This window comes from Pocillopora verrucosa, chromosome 8, assembly GCF_036669915.1.
Source record: "Pocillopora verrucosa isolate sample1 chromosome 8, ASM3666991v2, whole genome shotgun sequence".
Classification (NCBI taxonomy): domain Eukaryota; kingdom Metazoa; phylum Cnidaria; class Anthozoa; order Scleractinia; family Pocilloporidae; genus Pocillopora; species Pocillopora verrucosa.
In genome coordinates, this window is record NC_089319.1 from 7,901,425 (window position 1) to 7,917,356 (window position 15,932).

The following is a 15,932-nucleotide window of genomic DNA, read 5'->3' on the forward strand; positions in this document are numbered from 1 at the left end:
GAATGCTATTTTTAGAATAAAAATGTTTGCTGAGAGACAATCTGCGTAAACTGACCTACCCCTGAATGAATCAAAATATCTTCAAATTCATCAATGCCAGCCACCTCTTTTTCACATCTACACATCTGCACAGATCACTCAAAGCTTCAGTGTCCCCTCTCCAGGCCACTTATGGGCATTTGACCATTGTCCCTGGCCGCGATGGGTAATTTGAACTTGAATTGTCAAGTCTTTCCAGCAGTATAAAAGTGTTACATCTGTTTAAAGGTAAATGCGAGGGAGTGGCTCAGAAGAAAAGGTCTACATGGTCTAGCTTAGTCAATTTGTAGAAAGCCATCATGATGGTTGCTGAATTTTCCTTTTTCAAAAAATATAACCATCAAATCCAGCACTTGGGTTGGGCATTTGAACACAAATTTTGTCCTGAGGGTGGGACTTTGAACAAACCAATTTCCTCAGAAGAAAAAGGGGAAGGGGTGGGGGGAAAGCTTCAAATTGATCAATGCATAAACAATAAAAAAACTAACAAACAAACAAAATTCTGGATGAAATTTATTCCACAAACATTCTATGGAAATTCAATGTCATTAAAATAATGACTGAAAGTGGACCTAACAATCAAACTCACTTCATTAAATGACTTACAACATCAACTGGTCTCTGCAACTAGCAAGGGAATTGTGCAAGTACACATAAGTAGAAATCTGAAATGCAGTTAAATGCAATGCAACATTGCTTTCCAAAAATGATAAACAAGACTTCTTGTCTAAAAATCCAAAAGATATGTGAACCACTCCTGACTTTCTTTAAAAAAGCTGACTATAGGATTTGTCTTTCCTTTGACTCAAAGTTAATATCATGCATTAGTTGTTCCTGATGTAATAATTATTTTCTTTGTGAGAAGTGCAGTAAAATGTCCCTAGATTTGAGGGGAAAATTTCACTGCTCTTCTCTTTCTCCTCCAAGAAAACTGAAAGATACTAAGGTTAAGATGAATGCAAATGTACAATTATTGTGACTGTCTTTTTTTTCAAATGAATCTGGTAATTTACAAGTTCGTGAAATGAAATTTAAAGTAGTCTGATGACAATAGCAGTTTACTTAATCTTCACTGACAATGATGGTTTATCCTGTTTTCTTAGTTAAATATCTGCTTACAGACTTGAACTAAACCTGAACCATGGCAACTTAGACTTGGTTCTTTATGCAGCAAAACCTCCTCTCTCTTTAGAATAGGCCTCACTTAATAATACCATTTGAAAAATATTTCTACATAGGACACCTTCACAAGTATTTCTGAGCAACAAAACACTACTCATTCAGACAATTTTCCTTTAGTGGGAGGTGGTGATATTTATTATTTTAGTTGCCTTTATCTTGTGGATGCCATGGAAAATTCTAGAATCAGTTTAATGCTATGGGGCTCTTAGTAGATCTTAAAATTAATAAACTAAAAACAGATAGCATTTAAAAACATAAACTGAGAGGGATGCAAGGGAAAGCAACTATAAATTTTATTTGATTTAAGTCTGTGCCTGTCTAAGGAAATCATTTATTACTACAATGTAAGGTTTGATGATTGTCAAAAGTATCAAAATGAAGCTTGATGGAATTTGTGATGGATAAACTCCCCTAGAATAGGGTTGATTAATTGCAATATTATTTTGCCATATTGCTGATGCTCAGCCAACTTCACTTAGCGAAAAAAAAAAAAAAAGCATTTATCTTTACAGAGAAGTCTTTTAACCAGAGTTCAAATGCCAGTTTCTGGACCTTATACCAATGAATTAATTAACAGAAGCTTGAGAAGTTTTGTTTTTTAAAAATGAGTGGCTATTGCCTTTACTATCAGTTGTGGCAATGAACACAGATTTATGACTGTCATATTCCATTACATGACATACTAGTAAAACCCCTGATCAACTTTGCAGGCTACTTTAAGAGCAACAACAGGGTGATTGGGTTTAACCTTCTTAAAAGAATGGTTACAGCATTAGAGCACAAAAGCACACCGCAGTTCATTTGTTTAGAACAATAAACTCAAATATATTTATAACCTAACTTAAATTTAGAAATATTGAATGTATCTCCTAACACATCTGTATATGTTTTGATTTATTTCTGAATTTAGAAAGTTTAATGAACAATTAATACATAGTTTCAGGAGTCTTACCAACATTATGATAGATTTTTGATTGGGTAAAAAAAAAAGGAATGAATGAAGAGATTTTCCCATTAGCCAGAGTTAGTTTCATAATTTTTAACTATGAAAAAAAGGCTTACTTGTCAGAACACAAAAAGGAGGAACTGTACATAAACCTAAACAACTAATCTACATTTTCTTACTTTGCTATTGATAGTAATTTCCAATATGGCAACTATCATTTTAGATTATTACTACAGTTAATCATCATATTATGTTACCAAATAACTACCAATAGTCAACCAGAACACAACCTAAATACAGTAATCCATTGTTTCTGCAAAGTCTGTGGGTGGTTGAAGTGCTGTTGGAGTCTCTAGGTCAAACAGAGATAGATAAGGCAAAGCCTCATCGCCCTTGAATGTTGTCATAGGGTCATACAAAAATGCAGGGGGTGTTCCTTTGCCGAAATTGTTATTGTGAGAAAGTTCAGCACTTCCTTGTTGTGTAACATTGTGTGCAGATGGTGACAGGCTTAAATCAAGCCAGCCTAGATTATCTGTCCTCCCTGCTCCATTGTTTGCCATTGGAATAGGTATGGCATTAGAAGTGTGATCCATTAAGGTTGAACTTTCATCTGTATCACAAGAGTCCACTCTCATAGGAGACATAGGGCTCATTAGCATATAGTCAAAATTAGACAAAGAATTGTTGCCAACAGGCATTTGGCTCACATCCTCGCAGCTTTTTGAAATTCTTCCCACAGAGCTATGTGTTGGTAGAGTGCGAAGGTATCCCAGACTTGGTGACTTACTCCCTGTAAAAGATTGTGCAGGTGATGATTGCGACGTTGACAATATCCCAGCAAAAGAACTACTACTTGTTGGCAATTGACTGCGAGGTTCTGTAAATAAATTACAAGGACATTGGCTTCAAACTCACAAGGGTAACTATAACAATAATAATGATAAAAATAATTACAATAAATCAATTACAACTATACTAAATGTTACTTTTTGTAATAATAATAATAAATATTGTAATATTTCACAAGGGAGTCCCTGTTCACAAAATTAGAAACTAGAAAAATAAAAATTTCAAAAAAAGTTTATTCTTTAACAATACTATCACCACCTTTATGCAATGACAGTGGAGCTGACAAACCACTGGCCTTTCATGAGAGTAAAACTGGAATAAAGTGGGAAAATTCAGTACCCAAATACCACTAACATGTAAAAAGTTCATGCACCAACCTCCTAAGATTTCAAGTATGTCATCATGATCCAGTGAACTGAAATTCTTCATCATTGCCTGCAAAGATGGAAGAAATAAGGACCAATGCGTCATGACCATACTGGCTTAAACCCGGCAGCATACAATGCCTCAAAAGTGCATCACAGAAAAATGTGAATACCTGAGCTTGTCATCTCCCAGGCTTTAAAGAATTTGCAGTTCCAGTTGCAAGTGTAATGACAGAAATAACCTTGGCTACTTAGTTGGCTCTTTTATGCAGGGGTATTAACAGATATCAAAAAAATATATGAGACTATACTACGAGGCCAATAAAAATCTGAAAATATTACAGTGCTAGTTCCTTTATAAGGGATAAATCCTCGTAAACACACAAATATTACTTGCAGATTCAAATATCACCCACTCAACAAGGGTCACTAACAGAGATGTACATTGGTCAACAATGTGCAAAGCAATGATGTTTTATACTTAAAGATAATTTTTTTGCTAAATTGAAGAGTGAAATTAAATATAATAGCTCACTAGAGAAAAGAAACACCAGAGAAGCAAGAGAAAACAAAAAAAGAACCCGAATGGTTCAGGATGGACAAGACCAGCCAAAATCATCAATAATGAATTTTGAAAAATTCAACCTAAAACTAGAGAAATACTGTAAAATATTACGTGGCTCCCTTTGGTGGAGTATCTAAACATTGTTAAATGACAGAGGACTACCAAAGAAAGAATGAAGGCAACAACCAAGATCAGAGAAGATGCACAAACCTTTTGTAGTTCTTGAGATAATTCCTTGTCTTGGATAACAGACTCTAAAGGCAATTCCATATCTTCTTGCTTAGGACTGGTACTTGGCATGGCAAGGCCCCCACCAATCTGCCCCCCAACTGAAAGGTTTCTGTTCTGCTTTTGTGACTGAGCAGCCATGTGAGCCTCGTAACTTGGTGGAGGGGCAGCAAAAGGGTTTGATGGAAATGATGATGATCGTTTGTGTGTTGATACAGGGAACTGTGGTTCAGACAATGACCGTGGCTTTGTCTGTGGCAGCATCAAGAAGTAATCATCTGGGCAATCAGATGAAGATCTCTCTGAATAGGACCTTTGCATTTGGTGACTTTCTGGCTTCATGTTGGCCTGGAAAAGGTTACCATTTGGTAAAGTATCCATACTGTGAGAAAGCTGATCCATTTGCAAGGGTGATAAGTTTGACAAGTCTGAGTGCTGTGAACCAGGTGATGGAAATGATTCGCTCTCTCCATCAAATAGGGGATGTTGTTGATCCCAAGGAAGAACATGGCTTTCCACACTGCTGGGGTTTGAGTCAAAATTGCTAGGGCTTAGGTCCAATGATTGAGCCTGTTCCTGTAAATGAGCCAAAGCATTATCAACCTGTTGTGGCTGATGAAGAAGCTGTTGCTGAGGAGAATGATTTCCAGGTGACAATTGCACATGTTGGCCCTGTTGTTGGATTACAAATAATGGTTTTTGCTCCTTCATTTGTTTGTGATCAGGTGGCGGGCTGAAAGAACAATTTGTGTCTGTTAGAGATTCCTTTTTCATTGCTACATTCTGATTGGTGACAGGTGTATTTTGAGGTTTTGGCTGGATGTTCTGTTGCTGTTGAATGTTTAGGTGCTTCAGTTGTAACTGAAGGTTCAAATATTGAAGCTGCTGGAGTTGTTGCTGAACTTCTGGTGGCACACTAAGCTGTTGAAGGCTTTGGTTATTTGCTAATATCTGCATCTTCAACTGCTCTACAGCTTCTAAACTTGAATTTTGCACATTTTGCATGGGCAAGGAGTTTGAGCGCTGCACTGGTGGATGGGTCGTTGTTCTCGGAAAAGCTTGAGACACACTTGGTGCAGAGGTTGTTATCTGCTCTTGCGTTGACACCACAACAGAGGCTGCACTATTTGAGTTTGGTGCAACCTCTGTTGGAAGAGGCCCAGCCTCCTTCAGGCGCTTAATTAAGTCTGTTTTAGAGCCAAACACTGGAAGCCCACGTTCCTTCAGAGCTCTCCTCATGTCAATGACTCGCATGTCTTCAATTTTGACAGTTTTTTCAGAATCACTACCACTGCCATTCTTGGAGCCATTCGCCCCAAGTTTAACATTTTCTGGAATGGAAGGTAACATACAATGATGGGGGTAGTTCTGGTATAACACTTGCAGCTGGAGGTAAAGTTGTTGTTGCTGTAATAACAAACCATATGGTGAGTCTGATGGCAAATCACATTTCTGCACCTCACCATTAGGTGGCCGATACTCATGATACTTGTATTTTTTAACCTTTGGCTTGGCTGCTTTCTTTCGAGACTTTCCAGTTTCCTTCTTTGGTGCTGTTGATGACACCTGCACTGGAAGTTGTGTAGGTGCTATTAGATTCAGGCCATTTTGCTGTTGTAAAAACAACTGATGTTGTTGCTGCTGTTTTGCTTGTTGTTGCTGAGTGTGTTTTTTAGTCTGTGCTTGTAGAGAAGCAAGAGCTTGCACTGAAGATGTTATGCTTGTTGATGCTGGAGGTGAACCCACACTTGAAGGGGAAGACACATGGCTCAAATCTGGTGAAGGAGATGCATCTGGAGAGTCAACACTATCAGGAGAGAGGGACTGCAAGTAATCTGTGGTTTCAGTAAAAGGCACAGTTCCCTCTTGCACTGCCTGGCTCATTGGAGTACCAGCTTCCAAGATATTCTCCTTCACTAGCTCCAAGGGACCAGGTCTGTATGATAGTTTGTCATTGAGATTATCTTCCAGTTTCTTCCTTTTCAGTTGCATTTGCTTGTCGATCAGTGAAGGGTCCACCGCACCAGGAGTTTCTAAGGAAACCAAAGACAACCATCATTTCCAAAACTGAAAGAGCTCTAAAATCTACAAAAAAGTAACCCTTTTTATCCTTCCAATTTCAACACAATCTCCTAAAATGATGATAACTTTTTTTTTTCCTACAATCAAGTAGATCAACTGAAAGGAGAATTTCAGATTAAATTGTGGGAGGAAAGGGCTAAGAAACCAATCAGAACCTTCCCCCCATGCATTTTCTTTATTTTGGTTGCAGTTTTTTCCTCTTATTAATTTATCAAGTTTCACACTTCTCACATGCTCCCAAATTTAATTAGTGTCACATAGCATTGACAAAAAAATATTATGAAATTATGACCAGTAATAAGCTCCCTCCATTCCACAGAATACAGAAAAAAATCACAGCAAATGCTGGCCTGGGAAGAGGAATATCTTAGGCAACCACAGGGATTAGAAAAACTCTGAGATAATCAATACTTGAAAATAACATCAGCTAAGCAAACCATTGGGAGAATTAATTAAAAAAAAGAAAGAGAAAGATGGATCTTCTTCACTTGTTTCTTGAAAATACAATTGCCATAGAACATCTTAAAAATTTACCACATCAAATCAAATCTAAGAGGGACCCACAAGGCTGTCAAATAGGCATACGCCACAGGTCTTGATGAGGTTGCAACAATAAAATTATTAATCCCAAAATATTCTGAATGATTAAATTGGTATAAACTGGGATTTGGTGAATTGAACCGCCGTTGCACGAAAAATCACCGAAAGCGTGCTTGTTGATTTGTAAGAACAACCCATTTTTCGCCCGAAAAAATAAACAACTTTTCGAATGCGTTATGAATAAAGAAATTCTTTGTTTGAATCAAAATGCATAGTAATAAACATGGCTTGCACAGAGCGCGCACACGTTATAGTGGATTTTCTCAATGTTTCCTTTGATTTTCTTGACAGTACCACAGAGACCAGCTGCACATAAGAGATTGTGAAGTCTAATTATGTTTTCATTCCGTCGTAAATGGATATCGTGATTCGCGAATTTAAAGAAGAAAATGAAAGTAGGTTTACTGGAGACGAAAAAGATAAAAGTGAAGGAAACATAAAACCAATATATGAAACTGAATTAGCACCGTCTGAATTGAAATGCCACGCAAGTAAGCTATGTAAAAAATCATCATGATTACTTCACTTAGTATGCAATAACTAATAGAGAACAAAAAAATTTATTATGAAGGAATCTGTCGTGAAACACAAACATTTGTCCTTCTCAACTCGAGCGTCAAAAATTGTAAACGTGACGAAAATAAACTACGTAATGGCATTAATCTCTAAGGAAAACACCTCCATTTTCCAGGGTTCTCAAATGAATTTCATTGATCGAACTAAATGTCGGGATACTTCCATACAGCTTCTGTGAACTGAATCGATAAGTCAAAACACCTTCAAACTGTCAAATAAGGTTGGAGACACTACTACAGCTGAAATCTGTTCGCCAAAAAAAATATAGCTCACCTTTTAAAATGTGTCTCTGAATCAGTTGGGCACGATTTGGCCTTGTTCGTATTTTCTTCTGCAGTAAATCACCAGTCTAAAAGCCACAACACACCGAGTGGTCAGTGTTTTCAGTTCCCCTACATTTTATTTACATATCTCTCTTAGTTTAAGACAGTTCGAGGATAAGAACACACACAAACACACATTCTAAAGTTTCTAAACTAACCTTCGCTCGTTCGAGCTTCGTCCTCTGAGAAAGAATTGCTGGTGCTGCACTAACGGCTAGAAGGATAAATCAGAGAGTTAGCCTCAACGATAGCTAGAGAGATAAAGTCGAATGACAAGCAATAAAATTACGAACCAGGCATAATCCCTCTGCTCACAAGTTCCTGACGGGGTTCTCTTTGAGAGAGCTTTCGCTCCAAAGCTGCAATGAAAAATTTACCATTTAGAGCCCCAAACGATCAATATAAAATAAAAACTTCCAAAAAATACCCAAAATCCGCAATTTCATTTACAGAGGGAGGAAAAGGTCGGAGAAAGCAAATTAACTAAAGGCCCACTGATATCGAATCTGTCCTACCATCTCTGTTACTCAGAAGTTGTGAATGGCTCATAGATGGTTGGCCTTCCAAAGGCGCCATTTCGGGGACACCGTCGGGTCTTTGAATATTCCACGACATGCTAAAGCAGGATTTTTAAAGAGCAAAACCCTAAGTGTCCCCAACTTCCACTTGTGTATTCCGTTTCCTCATAAAAACTCTTTTGGAGAACCCTTGGAAGGCAGGGGCACGGCATGACATTACGTATCAACAGAACCCGGATGTACAAATGACGTCAGAGACAAATTTGGAGCATCAACAATAATCTGTCTGCACTTCTAATTTTCCACGCTGTGATTGGTCAAAATTCTTGATTGCGTTACTTATGGCCGCGACGTACGAGCTTCGAAATTTACAAGAATTACTTTTGGTTTCCCAATAATCATGTGATGAAATAAGTTTAGTTTTGTAATGAGAAAATTAGAATCTCTCTTTACCATTTCCTATCTGTAAAGCGTTGTTAGTCAGTGTTCTTGCAGGAAATTTCATCATTTCCTTCCACTCTTTATGAATCGTCGAGACAATTTAGTTTACTCTCCTCTTTCATTTGAATAACAATACTGTGAACAATAGAGCTGCGATCTCTGATTTATTCATTTTACTTGCTCTCAAAAAGTCCTGACCCCCCCCAGAAAAGATAAAATAGGAATAAACTTAGTCATATAAGGTTAAAGGATTGGATTTACTCCGCCAGGCGGACACACCTCTAGAATCAAGTTCCTTGAAACACAATGAATTCTGATCTGTTGAGTTTCATGTGACTTCCGTGGGTTTTACCATCTGACTCGAACCTAGTTTACTTTATTTATTTCAATCTAAACCGCGAGTGAGGTGCAAGCTTTATCATCGGTGTTACTCGAAAAAAGGATTATAATAATTTTCAATCAAATAATTCCGATTTATCACATTTCGATTTGAACCATTGAATCACGGTACGATGACCCATCGAACGATCTGTCTCCTTATCAGAGTTAAGAACTAGTCAACCTACCTATTTGAACATGCATGTTGATGAAATTTATCCTTCAGACCTTCAAGTTGAGCTGATTTTGAGTTTCACTGAAGTTTACTCTACCACGAGAGCAACTAAAGTACAATCAGTAACATAATCGTGTGAAAGAGTCAATGATTAATCATCACACCATCCGTTAATCCAGGTCAGCCCACCGTAATCGTGTTTCTCAGATTACTCCAAAAGCGTTAAGATAACAAAGAGAGGAGAAAAAACAAACGTCACGTAATATTCCTCTTCTTCTTCTGTGATCCGTTATCGGTGTTGAATAGAACTCTTGTTTGGGTGGAATATCGTTCTTCTAAAAACTGAAGCGAACCTCAAGTTGTTTCGATACTTGTCAGGAATAGCATGAGGTGTTGGTTTTCAATATGGCTTTATAACAATATTTTACACTTCCGGTGGGACCACTCTGTCACTCTGTCACGCCAGCCAACACTTTTTTTTTTGCCTTTACCGTGTCTGGGCTTAGAGGGATTGAAAAAATAAAGTGTCGCCAAGATAATCCTATGGTGAATGGATTAAAGCACAAAACTACGCACAATTCTGGTCTATATTTAAGGTCTGTTTATTTTGCCAAGTTGAAAAAACAAGCGTGTCGGCAATATCCAGTTATTCTTGTATTTTCCAATCTTAGTTTTGTTTCGGTCATGTCCGTGTAGCTTCCGATCATTCTCGAAGTTTAATAAGACAATATAATCTAAATTTGAAGCAATAATTAAACTTAAAAATAACAGCAGGTCGAATATCTCTGCCTCAAAATTAACTTTTGGTGAAGATGGAGACAGCGGTGCAACATTGTGCCAAATGCTCCGATTCTGTCTAAAAATTCACCCGTAACCTACGCGCACACGTAAATCGATCGTCAACGCTTGTTTTTCTTACTGCTCAACGGTTGCGTCATTCTACACCATAAAGCCTACTCCAATGAAATTACGAAAAAGAAAATGAAAAACTGAAAACCAAATCATAACAATTCAGCCGGCTAAATCGCGTCGTTCAAGCCCTTCCTTTGAGAGCTTCCGGTGAATATTGTTCAGTGAAATACTGTTTTTGAAGAAAATAAACTGTATGGAGAAACAACGCATATCCAGCGAGTCTAACATCATATTGGTTGCTCAGGATTTCGATTAATTTTTTTTCTTCTGAGAAAGCTTACAACATCACAACCCGGAACTCGTTCGGCTCTATCGTGATGTCAGACGCAGTGGTGATTCCCCCAGGATGGGATATGCATGTTAATTTCTATAACTAATTACTTTTCTCTTGACTACACCCTAAGGTGTACGTCAATAATAAAGAACCTCTTATTCAAAGCCAAAAAAAGCTAACTCGGAAAAACGTCAATAAAATAGAAATAGACGTTCAGATGCGCAATAAAAGAGTGCAGGCTTTAAATAAAAGAGCTTAGGATTAAAATGGTCTGTGAAAATTATACCGACCAAACCGAACTTTTGACGGAACTGAAGTAGATAAATATTCAACAGTTAAATCTCTAGGGGTACTGTCTTTTAGTTCTTGGCAAGAAATGGGATAAATAAACACAATCACACCCTTTATCTTGTTTCTGGCTCTCCTAACTAGACGCCATAAGTATTATAACAGCGGAACTCCAGGTGTAAAACAAGCTGCTCGGAATCGACCTTTTTCAGGATCAAAAGAGTTTTTAGAATTATTTGTGCGTGGTATACTACTCTGTAGAGCTAGGGTACAATATAATGTTATTGGTGAATTTCCTATAGGGAAAAATAATTTAAAATAACTAATTTAAAATAACGTGGTTCGTGATAAATGTTTGGCACCGGCTGTCATTTCCTCATACTCTAGTGAGCTTCTTTTCGACCATCGTAGATAAGTACTTTCCTATAGCACTAATCAAACTTCCGTAGAATGGTTCACAGAAAGTCATAACGAATTTAGTTGTCTGAGAGAAGACAAAACATGAAAAGTCATATCTACGAACAGAAAAATGTTTCAAGCTTGAGAGAACACGAGACCGGATGGCTGCGCGTTACAAAATCAGCCAGACGCGGATGATGCCCACAAAAAGAAGATTAACCTGACCAGACAAAACAGGTGAGGATTAATAATGGTGTCGGGTACCGTGACGTTAATTTTTTGTGTCCATCCTAGCAACTTTCTGGGTTTGTACAAACAAATAGTAATAAAAAAAAAAAAACATGAAAAGGATAGATGCGCTTAATAAACGACCCAAGGACAATATCGGTACTTGCTTTCTAAAACAATAAAGGCATTTTGAATGCGTGGGCAAAGTAGCAGCAGATTCCATCCAAATATAAGTGTGGCCAGAATATTTTTTTTTCAGAAATTCGTTTCCTTTTCTTTTTATTTGGTCCTCGATTTTAAGTCTTATGACGGAAACTTAGGGTAGGACATGTGTTAAGAAGACGAAAATGACTTTTTCGCTTGAATTTTCAGAAATTTGCTGATTCAGAGACGAGCTTTGCGATTGTTAACATTCATTTTGCTGAATTCTATGGAAGTTTCTAAAAAATTGGACGGAAGGGTCTGAGACCGGACAGAAATGTTCGACATCGGACCGAGATGATACGACAGAATATCGGAAAACAGACGGAAGTGGCCGAAATCGGACGGAAGGGGTCTGAAACCAAACAGAAGTGTCGAACAGCGGAACGAGATTATACGAATGAATGTCGGAAACGGACGGAAGCGTCCGAAATCATTTGGAACGGTCCATAACCGAGGAGAAGAGTCTGACATCAGACACAAGGGAACGTGGTGGAACAAAAGCTCACTATTCGTTGTAATTAAAATTAGCAAAGGCTGACAGCGTAACGGAGACACCGATAGTTATTGAAGTATCAGTGAGCAAAGTATTAGTTACTGCATAATAAAGATTCTTTCGTCATCTTTATTATGCAGTAGAAAGTGAATTTTCAAGTATCTCATTTCCCATCAATTTCGATCTCTTTTATCAGTTCACTTTCCTTGTTCACTTTGGTTTTATTCTTGTCTCTTTGGTTACTTAACCCTTGAACTCTCAAGATCTGATTGTTGATTCTCCCCTCTAGCTGCTAAACATTTCCTTGTAAATTAGTTGTAAGAGTTTGGTGCTAGATCAAGATAACAACTTCGACCTGGAAAGTTTGAGTATTCTTGGTACCTGTTTACCGATAAATGTCTGGATATTATGGGGAGAAGTAACATGTTGATTCTTTCATCTCAGAATATTCTAATAATGAAGTAGCATATAGCACCCTCAGAGAGGGTAACAAGAGGGGGTGAAGGGGGGGGGAGGGGTGGGTGGGTGGAGTGGAGTCCTGACCCGCTTCCCGTTTCAAGGAAAATTAACCATTTATACCCTATCGTCAATATGCATATTCTCCATACTGTTCTCTATACATTTCATGAAGCGCTGACAAGGAGAATTTGTTTTAAAATCAAGAGCTTATAAGTTGGTAATCATTTCCTTGATTCTCGTGACCTTAATGTTTGATTCAGGGGTGATATTTTAAGAAATTAGAAGCTGGTCAATCTTAGGGGTTAAGGAAAATACACGCGTCACGTATATAGAAGGTGAAACTTCAAATCTCCCCTCCTGTTTATGATGTTTAGGGGAAATCTTGAGATTTTCACGAATTGAAAGAAAAATGTGCGGATCACACATATCACGTTTCGCTTTGGTTCATAAATGTACGAATAGCGTACATCTCTCTGTACAATTCACGCGTCAAATGCAAATTTTGGTCTTCGTCGCGTGTCACGTATAAACCCTTTGTCGATCTCTTCAGAATGTTTGTTTAACTGACAGACAAGTGGTCTCCTCTGCATCTTTTTCAATGTGTTATCTTTACGTGACACCCAAAGAATAGGGACCTTTAGCAAACCACGACAGTGATTGCAACAAGAACTTGGCAAAACAGGAGATTTAATGAGCAGAACAACAGCAGAGCAGGTACCTTTTACAACTTTGCACATTTCCAAGCCAACTACTGCAACACAATATTAGGAAATTCCCAAGAATTACAAGGTCTGAGAATGGAATCCCTGATAGCATCTTATTGCAATTTCTTCTAAGAGCTCAATGCTACTCGTATATGCTATGAAAGAGCTGAAACTTAGGACACGGTTAGATTCAGTTCACACATTCAGCCCTTCAAAAAATTCTAAAAGAAAATATAACTTCATTTTCTAGTCAATGATTTCCTTAGCATTGCTCTCCTGACCGCTTAAGGTCCCTCGTGAATGGGCAGGAGCAAGCTTTCTTTTCTTGAATTAGTCAACTTCCACATATGTCATCAACTGTTATTTTGTCTTTCCATCTCCTCTCTTTTGAATGCTATGTTGGGTTCAAGAAAACCAGCCTTTAGCATATGCTGGGCATTTGCGACACTTCAAAGGTATCACCATTCACTATGAATGACTCTCTGTTCCATGAGCTTGAGATTCTGGTCGTATTGTAGTGATTCCTGTGTTTCCAGGAGCTAGATGTGGAATAGCAACAGTAGCAGCTTCTGTGTCATAGCCTAACTTCTTCATGTCACGAGTCACAACACTAAATGTTACTTTCACACTCCCCTGTGATCTTACTCGTGTCACTTCTCTTCCTTCACCTTGTGCCACAACTTTAGGATCTACAAACTCTGGCCTTCTGCCAAGGAACCAACTGTGATAACAAATAAGCATCCAATTAACAAAATAAAATAATACTGCTATGGAGAAGAGTGTTGTTTCTTTTCTTTCTATTTTTCCTTTCAAAAGCACAGAGGCTTTTTGCTAAAACATGAACAGTCTCCTGATTTGGGAAAAGTCCATTGCATGAGATTGCATGAGTCAAAAAAAGAAACTCTGTGGCACATGTACATTAATTTTTTTAACAGAGTTTTTTCAAACTTGTACAACCAACTTTGTCGAAAAAAGAGACATTATTTGTGGTCTGGCTTTTTGCATAACCATCTTCCTTTTTCTCCAAAAATTTCACAAGCAGGAGCGACCAACTATAGAGCCTGAAATGGTTCTGGTACTTTGCTATGATTATTCTCTCTGTAGAGATGCTAGCCTTTCATGAAAAAACTATGGTACACTTAAACAAAAATTAAACTAGTCCCACAAGTAAAGTAAAATGAAAAAGATTGATAACCATAACTTCTTAAGGAGAAGCAAAAATGTGCTCACCTTGTAAATTTTTGAAATTTTGATGAGGACTCTGGAACAAACATTGGCAACTCTCTTGTATGGCTGAAAATATAGAAAAAATCATTAAGAAAGTACTACAGGGACTGGCTCACAGGACACAATTGACAATACAAAAATACAAACAAATTTATAAGAAAAACAATGACAAAATAAACAAAACCAAACGAAGCAAATAAACAAATTGTAGGGAGTCATTCCAAGAAAAAGGCCTGATTTAAGAATAGGGAGGTCAGAAAATTTTACTATGAAATCCTGGCAACTGACATTACTTTTCAGATTAAGCACTTTGTGATCATATCACAAACACAAACATTCTTACCTCCCAGGAGAGATGGGAACATGAACAGCTCCATATCCTCGCACTACGTCATGGCCAAAGGCATCCAAGCCATAGCAACTGATCACTAATTGAGGCCCTAAAATGATGGGGTTCTTTGAGTTAAATTCAGTTTATTTTCAAAATATAGATTGGTTTGTGATTTTTAAAAACAACATGCATTTGGTTACCCTTGTCCCTTGTCCTTGTCTAAGTCTGTCTACAGAGTATGACAGTTGCACACAAAATTTTCTCTCTCCTTATTATAGATTTCACAAGGCAGAATTGTCTTTGCATGCACCAAATCTTGTCAAGTTCTGCCATACTCTGCAGATCGACCCCTGTTTTCCATATTTTTTTCTTCATCTGTTTAAATATCATTTGGGGCTTAATCCAAGCTTTAGTTCTTTAATCACATAAATTTAATCACCCTACTCTTTGCAATCAAAAGAAAAAAAAACTGCATCAACTCACATCCGTAAGGACTTGTACTTTTGAAGGTGATGTCCAGAGGAAAATTAAAAACAAAGACTTGTCGTCTATCCAAACTCTTTTTAGTAGTTTGGGAAATTCCTTCTTCCCAACCCTGCAAAAATCCATAAAAAGGACAATTAATCGAGCAAAAATTTCAGATTTGACTGAATTTCACGCAATTACAAAATCTCGCGTGCATCATGGCAGTGACATTACTCAGTGAAAATTGTCATGATCTTAGCATATTAGAAGTCGATTAGCAACTCAGCATGCTTTTCGACTAACTCCGAAAAGAAGCAAAAATATAGAAATCTAGAAACCAAAGGAAAGCTGTAAGGAACGGATGATCACAAAAATAATGAAGGAAATACTTCAGAGAAAAAACAATACAAAGTTTTAACACCAAAACATGTAGATTACTTACCGACGTCACTACCCAGTCTTGGCCATAAACAAAACTGTACTTGCAGTACAAGTCGTCAAATTCAGGAAACTGGAAGCCACAAAAATAAAAAGGACCAGGTTTTATATTGAAGGAAATAAAATCAATCTTTCAATTAATTTTTTTCTTACCCTTGCGGATTCTATCTGCCCAGAGACCATTACAAGAAATACAGAACTATGAAGCCCTCCTCCCGCCATTTTGCATTTTGCGCAGGT

The 15,932-nt window shown here is 37.6% G+C and overlaps 2 protein-coding genes across 3 annotated transcripts; both read right to left on the bottom strand.

Moving 5' to 3' along the window:
• Positions 1-534: 534 nt before the first annotated feature.
• LOC131793199 (myocardin-related transcription factor A) lies at positions 535-9,640 on the bottom strand. Of its 2 annotated transcripts, none has more exons than XM_059110606.2 (7): positions 9,284-9,640; positions 8,052-8,117; positions 7,917-7,972; positions 7,709-7,784; positions 4,160-6,210; positions 3,397-3,454; positions 535-3,047 (listed from the first exon to the last, which is right to left on the bottom strand). In XM_059110606.2, exons 1-7 carry the CDS (start codon positions 9,297-9,299, stop codon positions 2,458-2,460), a joined length of 2,913 nt encoding a protein of 970 aa, XP_058966589.2. In that variant the 5' UTR covers positions 9,300-9,640; the 3' UTR covers positions 535-2,457. The 2 variants fall into 2 exon arrangements, with proteins under 2 accessions (XP_058966589.2, XP_058966588.2); XM_059110605.2 differs by lacking the exon at positions 9,284-9,640 and adding an exon at positions 8,274-8,478.
• A 3,557-nt stretch (positions 9,641-13,197) lies between these two features.
• LOC131793215 (B9 domain-containing protein 1) lies at positions 13,198-15,931 on the bottom strand. The gene is made up of 6 exons (XM_059110628.2): positions 15,846-15,931; positions 15,697-15,765; positions 15,273-15,384; positions 14,802-14,898; positions 14,462-14,524; positions 13,198-13,952 (listed from the first exon to the last, which is right to left on the bottom strand). Exons 1-6 carry the CDS (start codon positions 15,912-15,914, stop codon positions 13,700-13,702), a joined length of 663 nt encoding a protein of 220 aa, XP_058966611.1. The 5' UTR covers positions 15,915-15,931; the 3' UTR covers positions 13,198-13,699.
• Position 15,932: the final 1 nt, after the last annotated feature.